The following is a 12500-nucleotide window of genomic DNA, read 5'->3' on the forward strand; positions in this document are numbered from 1 at the left end:
CCTCCTTCTTCATTAGCCCTCGTTTCTTACCTCGCCTCACCTTTTCTCTACTCCCCTCTAGTCTTTTTTCCTCATCCTCTCTCTCTCTCTCTCTCTCTCTTTTTTCTCTCTACCTGTCTATCTCTCTCATCCTTACACCTTTCCCCTTCTCTCACATTCTCCATTTCTTCATTGTGCCAGAGGGGAGGGAATTTAATCAGGATTTTGATTGAAGCCGTGATTTGGTTTATATAGGCAATCGCTCTCTTTCACACAGATACACACACACACACACACACACACTCGCTCTCTCTCTCGCACAGACACACTCACACACACACACACACACACACACACACACACACACACACACTGCAACATCAAATGCTGAGCCGCCTGTCAAGTCTGCTGAGACTTTTTGGATGGTTTAATTTCTCACATACGTGTGCCATAGGGGTTTCACACACACAAACACACTCACACTCACTCACACACAAACACACTCACTCACACACAAACAAAACACACTCACTCACACACTAACACACCCACTCACACACAAACACACTCACTCACACACAAACACACCCACTCACACACAAACACACTCACTCACACACAAACACACTCACTCACACACAAACACACCCACTCACACACAAACACACTCACTCACACACAAACACACTCACTCACACACAAACACACTCACTCACAAACAAACACACCCACTCACACACAAACACACCCACTCACACACAAGCACACACACTCACACACAAACACACCCACTCACACACAAGCACACACACATGCACATACTCTGGGTGCTCAGGGGGTTTCTTTGAAACAACATAAAGCAGACAGGAGGTGAAAAACTCCCTTTTGTATTTCAAATGGACCAAATGCATCTCATTTTCACACATTACAGGTAGACAGGCTTTTAATCTTTTTTTTTATCTTATGCTTAAATTAACACACACACTCACACACACACACACACACACACACACACACACACACACACACACACACACACACACACTCGTATTACTAATTCTGATCTTCTTACAGTAAGCTCAAGCTATTTTTTTGTATTTGATGACACAAGTGTGCAATTCTTCAAAATATGTAAAGATCATAATTTGAATGTTGCACCAGCCACACCGAAATCACACACACAAATTAAACCATGTCAAAGCAAGTCAAGTTGTAGCGAATTTAAGAGAAAGGGAAATATCTCTCCCAGCTTAAGCTCTGAATGATTAATGCAGCAGATCAATCTGGAGTTTTACGGCGCCCTAAGTAATAAGGCTGCAGGGTATTCATGCATACAAATGCACTTGGCCTTAACAGACATTTATACCAAAGAGCGGAGAGAGATCTAACAGGGGAGAAAAAAGTCGACAATCTGTGGAGATCCACAAATGTGTTTGGCCAGCCTTTAGCCATTTTTAACTACTTAGTGCTTTTATGGTTGATATAATACATGGTTAATATTTGTAGGTTAATATCATATTTTTAATATAAGATGAATGTCTCTCATTCCTTCTTACTCCACCTCCTTGTTAATGTACACAGGGAAATAATGATTTTTGTGGATGTGTGTTTGTGTGTGTGTGTGTGTGTGTGTGTGTGTGTGTTTATTTCAATGTGTTTGTGTCTGTGGGTGTTTGTGCGTTTTCATGTGTTTGTATGTGTTTGTGTGTGTGTGTGTGTTTTTAATGTGTTTGTGTGTGTGTGTGTGTGTGTGTGTGTGTGTGTGTGTGTGTGTGTGTGTGTGTGTGTGTCTGTGTGTGTGTGTGTGTCTGTGTGTGTGTGTGTGTGTGTGTGCATCCATCCACATTCCCAAGCTGTTGTGTTTTTCATGTGTTTGTTTCTTCCATTCACCTGATGTTCTCCTCTCCCCTTCTTCCTCCAGGTGTGGTACATGGACGGCTACCACAACAACCGCTTTGTGCGCGAGTACCGCTCCATGACGGACTTCATGAATACGGACAACTTCACGTCCCACCGGCTGCCCCACCCCTGGTCGGGCACAGGCCAGGTGGTTTACAACGGCTCCATCTACTTCAACAAGTTCCAGAGCCACGTCATCATCAAGTATGACTTCCGCACCTCCAGCATTAGCAAGTCCCAGCGGCTGGACAACGCCGGCTTCAGCAACTCCTACCACTACGCCTGGGGCGGCCAATCCGACATCGACCTGATGGCGGACGAGGGAGGGCTCTGGGCCGTCTACGCCACCAATCAGAATGCCGGCAACATCGTCCTCAGCAAGCTCAACCCGACGACGCTGCAGATCATCCGCACGTGGAGCACCAACCACCCCAAGCGCAGCGCCGGCGAGGCCTTCATGATATGCGGCACGCTCTACGTCACCAACGGCTACTCGGGCGGGACCAAGGTGTACTACGCCTTCCACACCAACTCCTCCACCTACGAGTACATCGACATCGCCTTCGAGAACAAGTACTCGCACATCTCCATGCTGGACTATAACCCGCGGGACCGCGCCCTCTACGCCTGGAACAATGGACACCAGGTGCTCTACAACGTCACGCTCTTCCACGTGATACGCTCCGAGGAGCTGTAACCACGGCGATTGGGGAAGAATGGACGTATAGTCGTCAGACTTTAACGGAGGAGCGAATAAGCTCCTGTGGAAGAAGGGATGAGTACCTGGAGGAGAGAAGTGGAATGTTATAAACAGGCGCTGAAGGAGTACGGATTAATATGTGTGTGTGTGTGTGTGTGTGTCAAATGTGTGTGTGTGAGACATTCAACATTCATGGGACGCATGAACATAAATGTGGATTATTGTGGCATTGATGCAGTTTTTGCTGATGACACGGGACAAAATAAATCATGACCGGTTTGCAAACCAAAAAGGAAAAAAAAAAAGGATAGATACATTATATTACATATGTAAAGAGAACTATGAAAGATAGATACATTATATTACATATGTAAAGAGATCTATGAAACAGTAAACAGAGAAGACTGAAAAAAAACAACAACAAAAAAAAACAAATCAGCAAACAGATGCCAAATAACGTTGCGCCTTTTTTCTACAACATGAGAATCATTCCATCGGCTTTGTTTCTGTTGTGACAATCGCCTCTCCTTTGTGCTCAGTGGGTGAAGCCTCACCATGTCAGAAGAGGGGATTGGTTATGGACATTTAGCAAAGACTGACTGCTTCCTGTCCCTGTCTTGTTGCGATATGGCACACTCTCTCTCCCTCTCTCTCACACACACACACATACACACACACACACACACAGCTAATGAAGGGGAACAAGAACGGTGCTACACACAAAGAAACACACTCACACATGCACACAATCAAAGTCACCACCTACGACCATACTCTGTCCACACAACAAAGCCGTCTAACAGTATGATATATCAAAATATATAAAGAATGAAAATACAGGATGGTCTATAAAAGAATATAAGAAAACGTAGAGCTGGAGGCGCAGACTGTTGGTGTTCTTGTAATGTTACACGTTAAAAAAAGCGTCATCTGATCTTAAATGTTGAAGAAGAAAATTATATTTAAAAAAAACAGCTTCATTTTTGCATGAACATTTTCTACCACTTGACCTCTGCCAGTAGGAATGCTTCTGTGGACGTGATGCTGTGAATCATAGTTAATGGGGAGGGAGGGTTGGGTTAGGGTGGGACCGTGACTGTGTGTCTGTTTTTTGGGGAGGTAGTGGAGCTTTTGGGGAATAGGGTTTGTCTTTTGAGCTTAAAAGACGTGTGGCTTGAATTTTTGTTCATATTGGTTTCCTTGCCATTTCTACTTCTCATCTTCCTCCTCCTGCTCTTTATCTTCTTTCCCTTCTCCTCTCCTCTCCTCTTATGCCCCTCACCCCCTGCCTCCTCTTTCCTCTTTCCTCTTGAGTTTCTCTCTCGCTCTCTCTGTTGCTTCAGTTCACTCTGTCCAAAGTCGCCATCATGGTTGAAGCAGAATGTATGACAAGTGAAGTCTGCCTGATCTGCCTAACTCTCTGAGTCACGGGTCTCAAAGTGGTCCCAGCATGGGCGTACAGGGACATCCAACAAAAGCAAACAAAAACAAAACAAAGCTTTGTTAGGAACTTCCAACATAGCAGCAAAACAAAGCCGTTTCCATTTTCTCAGCACAGAAATTTCAGAGGTAAAGGTGTTGTAGGTCAATCCCCTCCCAACTCCTACATTACCTAGGCCCTCCAACACTCTATCTGCGGCTTTGCCAAAGTACTGATGCCATTCACTTCAGCAGGTGATCTTAACTGACATGTTCTTTGTCAGAAAGGTGAAATGGACAAGGAAGATCGATCCTCCACTTGATCTTCCCCTTTCAATGATTGGTCGAAAACGAGAGCCTGCACACCCCCAGTTGATGGAATCATTTTGAGACCCGTACTCTAAAATCTCACCAGTCTGCTTTGTAATGTAGCCTCTCCGGAAGGCGTGTGCTTTCTTAGAGAGACCCTTGTGAGATGCTACATGACCGACCTTATGTATTCCTTATGGAAGGCTGTGCAGTCCTGTAGTTCCTTATGAGAGTCTGTGCAGTTTCGGACAGCCCTTTTGTGTCTTACAGCGCCTTGTGTAGCTCCCATTAAAAAAGGCTTCCGGAAGCTTCTTCAATTCTCACAAGATTCTCCAATGGCTTTTGAGATGCTATGCAGTCTGAATTAGCTTCATGAGAATCTCAAGAGAGTTTATGGAAGTCTTGTGTAGCCTCAATCAGGAGTTATGCAGTGTTCTGAACCCCCATGTATATTCCTTATGAGGGGCTTTGCAGATTTCTTATAAGAGTCTTACACCATCTTGTGTAGTCTCTTGCGGAACCTACACATTTTCGAGTGGATCTTCCACAAGGGCAGTTGTGGCCTTCGTGGTGTACTGTGTGGCCTGTGCCTGTAAGATCAAAATTGTCCTGAGTTGGTCTTCTAAGAAGCTGCGTGGTTCTGTTCTGTGAAGCCCTTCCTGTGAGGGTCTGGCACTGGCCTGTGTAGTCACGTAGCAGAGGGCTCTGGCTTTCACTCCGTCTGCGCTTCTGTTGGATGTGTGCTGTCCTTGCCATGAGTTTACGGTTCGTATTATTAATAAACTGGGGAATACTTAAGCTGAAATTATGTCTCAAGGAATTCATTGTGTGTATTTATGCATGTGTGTGTGTATGTTTGTCTGTGTGTGTGTGTGTGTGTGTGTGTGTGTGTGTGTGTGTGTGTATGTGGGGGGGGGGGGGGGTCTTTTAGGTTGATGAGGATACCAAATAACAAGCCACATTTTATTCCTCATGATTTACTGATATGATGAAACTGTTGATAACAGCACACACAGTTATGCAAATTGATATAGACCAACGAGGAATATGGATGTTAGAAAGAACAATGACTATCAAAAATGCAACAAAAAATTGAGCAGTATCATTTTCATATTGGCTCTGTGTGGGAGGTATTTTAACAAGCTTGAGCTGCGAGCAAATCAAACTTGCCCTGAGCTCTGCTGTTAAACAGGAAAGCTTGAAAGGCAAAGCTGTAGAATGGGTTTATTGTGTTGTAAAAGAGATGAAGGATTTGACAGTGAAATTGGATCAAATTCTTTGTGGGGGCATGAGTCCTTTAATGATTGTTCAGCTGAGAACCCCTTAATTGCTGTTTTGCAGTTGTCACATAGAGTGCAGGGTAAGTTGGACACGCTGAATAATGTAGCACTAAAACCCGACAGATCCAAAGAAGGTGTCGGTGGTGCAGATGGGTCGCAAACTATATGCGGCTGAAATCTCCCTTCCTGAAATGTAGACCTTGATGAAATCCTCAACGTGCATGCAACAAACAGAACTGAAACCGAGAGTAGACTCCCAGGACGAAAATTAACTGACGTCTGGCAATTGCTTCCAGTCGTTTCATCCTGCCAAAAACGAGTATAAGTGGCTTTTGTTTCTTCACACACCTTGGGGGTAACACTGATCATTCTCTCCATGGTGCTGTTTCAAATGACTAATTCAGGTCAGCTACCTTATGGAAAATGTGGAGCTTAGCCAATAACAATATTACCCATTATAATAACAGAGTAGCTTAGGATTTCCCAGTCACAAATGATTTCAATGCCCCTGAAATGATCATTATGAAGCCACAGCTCAGTGATATTATCCATGATGACTGATCAGCTAGTGAAGCATATCATGGAGGCTTGATCAGGTAGAATAGTAGCATCTAGTGAAGCATATCATGGGGGCTCGGTCAGGTAGAGTAGTAGCATGCCTAGTCTAGTGAAGCATTTCATGGGGGCTTGGTCAGGTAGAATATAATAGAATTGACTCCTAATCAACCTCCACCAGCACTAGAGGGTCCAGATCTCTGTAAACCTTTAAAACTACTAATTATGCAAACATATTCTGAGGAGTGTCAGGATAGCCATTTTTTCATAAACTCAAATACATGTTTAGTGCACAGACATGACTTTCACTCAGCAGACAGTGGTAGCAGTTAATTTGCCACAGAATGTAAAAGCCACGACAGGAGCTCGGACATGACATCACTCAGAAACATGATGCCTCGTCCATCATACCCGTGAGTTTCCACTGCTTTAGACGGAGCTGTGTTATGTTTAATAGAGTGCCTGTTTGTTTGAAATGAGACCAAAATTACCAACAGCTGCGACAGGGGAACAGACTCCCGTTCCCCCCGTCCCCAAACTCATTCTGAGAAAGACAGCTGCCAAACACAACACACACTCAAATCATCTCAGTTCTGTCAAAATGACACCTGGATGTCGTATGGAGCTTTATTCCTGTCTTTATTCGTAAGCGTGTTCTTTCAGTTTGCAAGCATGAAAACCTGCCCTCGCACTCAAAAACCCAGTCTTTGCACGCAAAATGTGCTCTGCTTACGCTCAAACTGTGTGCTCGCACTCAAAAACCTAGTCTTTGCGAGCAAAATGTGCAGTGCTTACGCTCAAACTGTGTGCTCGCACTCAGATACACCGTTGCGCGCACACATCTCCTGCTCGCACTCATATTTTCCGCGTGCTTGCGAAAAGTCTCCTTGCAGATTTTTTCTGCTTGCGGATTTTTTCGTGGGCAACCAATAGAATGCCAGATGTAGTGTTGACCAATGAAATGCTCGCTCGCCTGGTTGATGGTGCGTTCACTTTAGTTCAGGACTTACTCTGTAACCCATTCGACTTATTCACCTGGCGGCCGGCCATTTTGAAAACTCGAACGCCGTTGAGGGGTACACACATAGACATGTATACATGTCTATGGGTACACAAACCCGGAATTTTGACTCCGACGCATACGATCTATGGAGGATTCAGCTGCACCAGCAATGGAAACTCCAGTGTGGACCACCAATCTTTCCTGATTGCCCGAATTAACCATTCAAAATGTGGAGCAGTGGTCCAGTACCAACTGCAACACCCCCCTGGCTGTGTTAATTAAGGGATACAGTAACTGGAACGAAGGTTTTACCCACGACATTGAAGGTAAGAATGGACGCTAATTTACCTCAGTTTCTGCTAGCTTGTAGCAGCTAGGGGTAGTAAGCTCAGCTGTGATATGGAGTTGTTGGCTGTCTGTACTATGTTTCATTTTATTTAACACTTTACATGTCTTTAATCGACAGTTAATAGGAGCCCATCACACATATTTGTGAGGGCTAGGTCTTTTCCCTCGGTATTAGTGAAAATACAACATACAGGTATCATAGTGCTAAGTGGCAAACTGCTCAGTTCGCAGAGCAGTGCCACAGTTAAAACCAGCTTGCTAAATGTTCATTATGAGGTTTTTTTATCAGCATTGTACCTTTCCCTGTCTGACTGAAAATAACATGTTGATTTTATCTCATTAACATGTTATCTCTAGTTGATGTAATATCACATAAGTCTCATTGATATCTACTCAAATTGTATCTTGTTTCAAATTAGCAAAGCCAGACAGGGCTAGGTGCATGTTGCTATTGCTTGTTGACAATGATAGTATAATGACCGTATAACTATCAGGTAAGTGATAAGGTAAGCTGAGTATTAACATTCATAAGATAAGAGTTGCTCAGTTCTTGGAGCAGTGTATCCATGGTTGAGGAAGGTTCTTCAAAATGTAGCCTTATTAGCTTACAAATCACTTGTCTGTTTAAAATTGACATAAGATGGAATCCATACTATTCAATCATAATATGAGTTTTTCCACAACCCTGACTTTTTTGTACAATGAGTGTCCAAGATATTAGGTGTCTTTCAAGTTGTGTTCGCAAGTATCACAGCTGTAAACAACCTACCACTACCAGCATGTAGCTGCAATATTTTCATGGCAGATCATTTAAATGCCAGATGTAGGCTACCTTATTTAGTGTATATGTGTGTGTGTGTGTGTGTATATATAATTATATTTGTTAATATCAACTTTGAAGTGTCAAGTGTCTAAAGTTTGATTATCTTTTCAGGTGGAGCGGTCACTTGAGCAGCCATTTATAAGGGAGACACAGTGCAACTGCAAAGCTGGCTTGGGACAGTGCAACCATCTCATCGGGCTGCTCTACACTCTTTCTCACTTTGCCAAGATGGGCTACACATCTGTCCCCTCAACAACGAGCAAGATGTCATTGCCTCAAGCCTGGCACGTTCCATCGAGGGCCCTGGGTGTCAGTCCAAGAGCGGTGAGCTCTGTGAGTGTCTCAAAGCTAACACCACCGGTGACCAATGCACCTCCGCCAAAGAGGCAACACTTGTCTGAAGGAGTGATGTCAAACCTGTACTGCCCTGTGCCACTCCCGCTTCCATCAAATGCTTTTGCTGAGAGCCTACACCGAAACTTGAGTCGAATAGAAAGCAAGAGTCAGATGTTCAAGCTGCTGGAGGCGAACAGAAAACAGCCTGCTCCTCTTGTCTCTACCGACTTTGGAGACCTTCCAAAGGGATCTGTGCTTACCTACCACGCAAACCTGGACCATTGTGCCATTCAAGGTTTTTTTTTTGAACAGCCTGTTTTCTGATGTTCTGGTTCCTTGTCCATGCTTACAGTATACATGCTGGCCATTTTACTGTATTCCCACGTACCAACTTCAGTTCATGTACAAAGTTTCCTTTACAAACCTAGACCATTGTGCCAATCAATGTTTTTTTTAAAATGTTTTCTGATGTTCCAACCTATTCTGGTTCCAGTATATTAAATTGTAAAGTTATGAACGACATCCATGTGTAATACAATTGTACTTTATTCTTTAGACATATAGACATCCAGTAGCTTGTACATACACGTAAAAAAAAAATAAAAAATGAAATCACTCACAGGTAAAGATCATGAGAAGTGATTATAAGGTCTGACAGGGACTGATCCTGTGACACATTGACCATGATAAGGTGCTATGGTAACAGGAAAACTGTTTTTGTTGAAGCTCTAAAATTAAAAGTTCTTGATCACCAATGGTCTTGCAGGCTTCCTTGAGTTGATCTTGAAGTGAGGGCAGTGTAGCATATTCATGGTCTGGGTGCGGAGGGGGTGTCTCTTCACTGGAAGTGTATAAGAGAAACATATTGATGGACACATTAGGTCTTTTACAAGGATACTCATGCTCAATTCATGTAATCAATAACACCTTATGCGTACCTCAACACACTCACACCATGACTATCATCGAGATCCGTGGAAACATTACTGGAAATCATACGAACACACTTTTGTTTATGTGTTTATCTGCATCAGTAAATAAAATGTAATCATACTAACACTTTTACATGTATAATTTTATTGATCAGACTCAATGTGACTCCTACATCCTCATCCTAGCTAGGAAAACTGATGTGATGTGTTCCCTAGGTTAGCTTAGAAGCTAATACAAACAAGGTAACTCAGAATATTCTTATACTAGTGAATTTGTGGTGGTAGATTTTAATAACATACTACTAATTTAAGACTAGACTGTATATTTCAACAACCTGGCTCTCTGCCTCTACTAAAACTTGCCTGCAGAAGCCTGGCTAGCTGCTAGCGATACAAGCTAGTTATGGAGACGGCTCAGCATCACAGCAGCCGACATAAAGTAATGTAATACTTTTTAAATACTTTTAAGACTCTGCAGGTACCCTGATTTAGCGGTACTTTGGACACTGGCAGTGAACCAACCACGTTATCTCATTGTTAGCCTCACATGGAGAGCTAGCTTGATGCAATGTCAGTCCAGTTTTCGCGAGGTATGGCTAAATAAAAAAAAAAATCAGTCCATTTATCACAAATAAAAAACTTACCCTAGGTCCTTCGCTTTGGTCCATGTTGAAAATAGATTGATGAACCCCGTTACGTTCGTTAAGGATGACGATCTGCTAGCTAGAGTTCAAGAGGAGGATTAACGGCTGAACCTTGGTATGGGTTACCGAACTAAAGCGAACGCACCATCAACCAGGCGAGCGAGCATTTCATTGGTCAACACTACATCTGGCGTTCTATTGGTTGCCCACGAAAAAATCTGCAAGCAGGAAAAATCTGCAAGGAGACTTTTCGCAAGCACGCAGAAAATATGAGTGCGAGCAGGAAATGTGTGCGCGCAACGGTGTATCTGAGTGCGAGCACACAGTTTGAGCGTAAGCACAGCACATTTTGCTCGCAAAGACTAGGTTTTTGAGTGCGAGCACACAGTTTGAGCGTAAGCAGAGCATATTTTGCGTGCAAAGACTGGGTTTTTGAGTGCGAGGGCAGGGTTTCATGCTTGCAAACTGAAAGAACACGCTTACGAATAAAGACAGGAATAAAGCTCCATATGTCGCACCTAGTTTTTTTTTCTCTCGCTCATCCTTGTCATCCAGGAGAGATGCGGAGACAAAGCACTGTCTAGGGGGATGGTGGTGGTTGGGAAAAGATGACAGAGAGTCACCCTTGACCTTTTTTAATAAAAGCAGCGAGCGCTCGAAAAACTCTATTTGCAGCTGCGCCAAATTGGCGTCGGGGCGCTGGAGATACAGCTGACCTATATTTCTGGAACACATGGGATCTCTGTTTCTCCGAGCCGATAAACAGTCTCTCCCAGTGAAAAGAAAAAGCAGGAAAATATCACGGCAAAAACTGTGAGACTTGGGTGCAGCAGTGGAAACTGTAGAACCAGGTTACGGCACTTTCCAAACGGTGGAATCCAACTTCGTTTGGGATTTTGGTTTAAAGCTGAAGTAACTTTTGAGCTACAAAACCGTTGTATCTTGTGGGTTTTGATGTTTCTTTTTTTTTTGCACAAAGACCAAAATCAAATTGTTTTCAAATCCAATTTGCACCTACATATTACAAGCCTCTGAAATAAATAAATAAATATATAAATAAAACAAGTAGGGAAAAACTAAATGCTAAAGCAGGTCTCTGTGGGCAAATCCATCTGGTGTCGACAGAGGCCTCTTGATTTCTTCGTGACCGGCTTTAGACGAGGGGCTCAGTCGAAACATGCGGCTCCTCCACCGGGAGCGAAGGCTTCCTGGAACTCACACTCTAATATTTTACACCAAGCAGGGATTGACTCTCAGTTCAGTCTGCGTGTAGTTTATACAATCAGGCACAGAGAGAGCTAGCGACGTTTAAACCGTTATATCCCTACAATAATATGACAGAAGGGGGCCTGTGGTACTGATTCCACTCACATGTGGACATATAGGGGGACAAAAGAGAGGAGGAAGATGTAAATAATTCAGCTCTAACCAGCAGCCAGACGAGAGAAAGAGAGAGAGAGAAAACATAAAACAAATCTTTCTTGCCATACCAGCATTTCCACAAATACTCTCTGATGATGACAATATAAGAAGATTATCAGCATGCCCGCTCCACGCCTAATCCATTATAAACAAGTAATATTGCATCTGTCTTGATTTATTACCATGTAATAGCACGCAGTACCATACAGACCTTTGCCGTCTCATCTCATCTCCTGATGCATGTGCCATGGCCGGCATTTTTATTATATTTATCCCCTGATCAATGAAAACTAAGCCATCACATCTTCGCCATGATGTGCTCTTTGGGGCTTTGGCCAAAGCCAGCTGCCTTTTGGAGGTCACCCGAGTGGCGAAATGGATTGGGTGTTTTCGCCCAGTGGAGGGGGGGTGGTGGATGGATCGGCTCGTCTGATTGGTTGTAATGCAGGCGGGACACGGGGCCCTGTAATCCCCCATCCCAGATGAAAGCAGTGCGCCGAGGCAGCCGTGAGATTCACTATAAAGACCATCATCTGCCCGGCAAGGCTTTTCACTTGCAATCTTCAATCTCTCAACTCAGCCTCCATCTCCCCGAGCCTCTCTCTCTCTCTCTCTCTCTCTCTCTCTCTCTCTCAATCTCTCCCTCTCTCTCAACTCAGCCTCCATCTCCCCGAGCCTCTCTTTCTCTCTCTCTCTCTCTCTCTCTCTCAATCTCTCCCTCTCTCTCAACTCAGCCTCCATCTCCCCGAGCCTCTCTTTCTCTCTCTCTCTCTCTCTCTCTCTCACTCTCTCCCTCTCTCTCAACTCAGCCTCCATCTCCCCGAGCCCCTCTCTCTCTCTCTCTCTCTCTC

General features: G+C 43.9%; 1 protein-coding gene across 2 annotated transcripts in view; it reads left to right on the forward strand.

Annotated features, from left to right (window-relative positions):
* Positions 1-2575, forward strand: part of olfm1b (olfactomedin 1b) — a gene marked incomplete at both ends in the record, with an annotated part of 23597 nt that extends 21022 nt beyond the window's left edge. For both annotated transcript variants that reach the window (XM_080848038.1, XM_080848037.1), the window contains one exon: positions 1901-2575. In XM_080848038.1, coding sequence (XP_080704164.1) covers positions 1901-2575 — 675 coding nt within the window. The remainder of the gene's footprint in view (positions 1-1900) is intronic.
* Positions 2576-12500: the final 9925 nt, after the last annotated feature.

This window comes from Sprattus sprattus (genome assembly GCF_963457725.1).
Source record: "Sprattus sprattus genome assembly, chromosome: 11".
NCBI classification, from domain to species: Eukaryota; Metazoa; Chordata; class Actinopteri; order Clupeiformes; family Clupeidae; genus Sprattus; species Sprattus sprattus.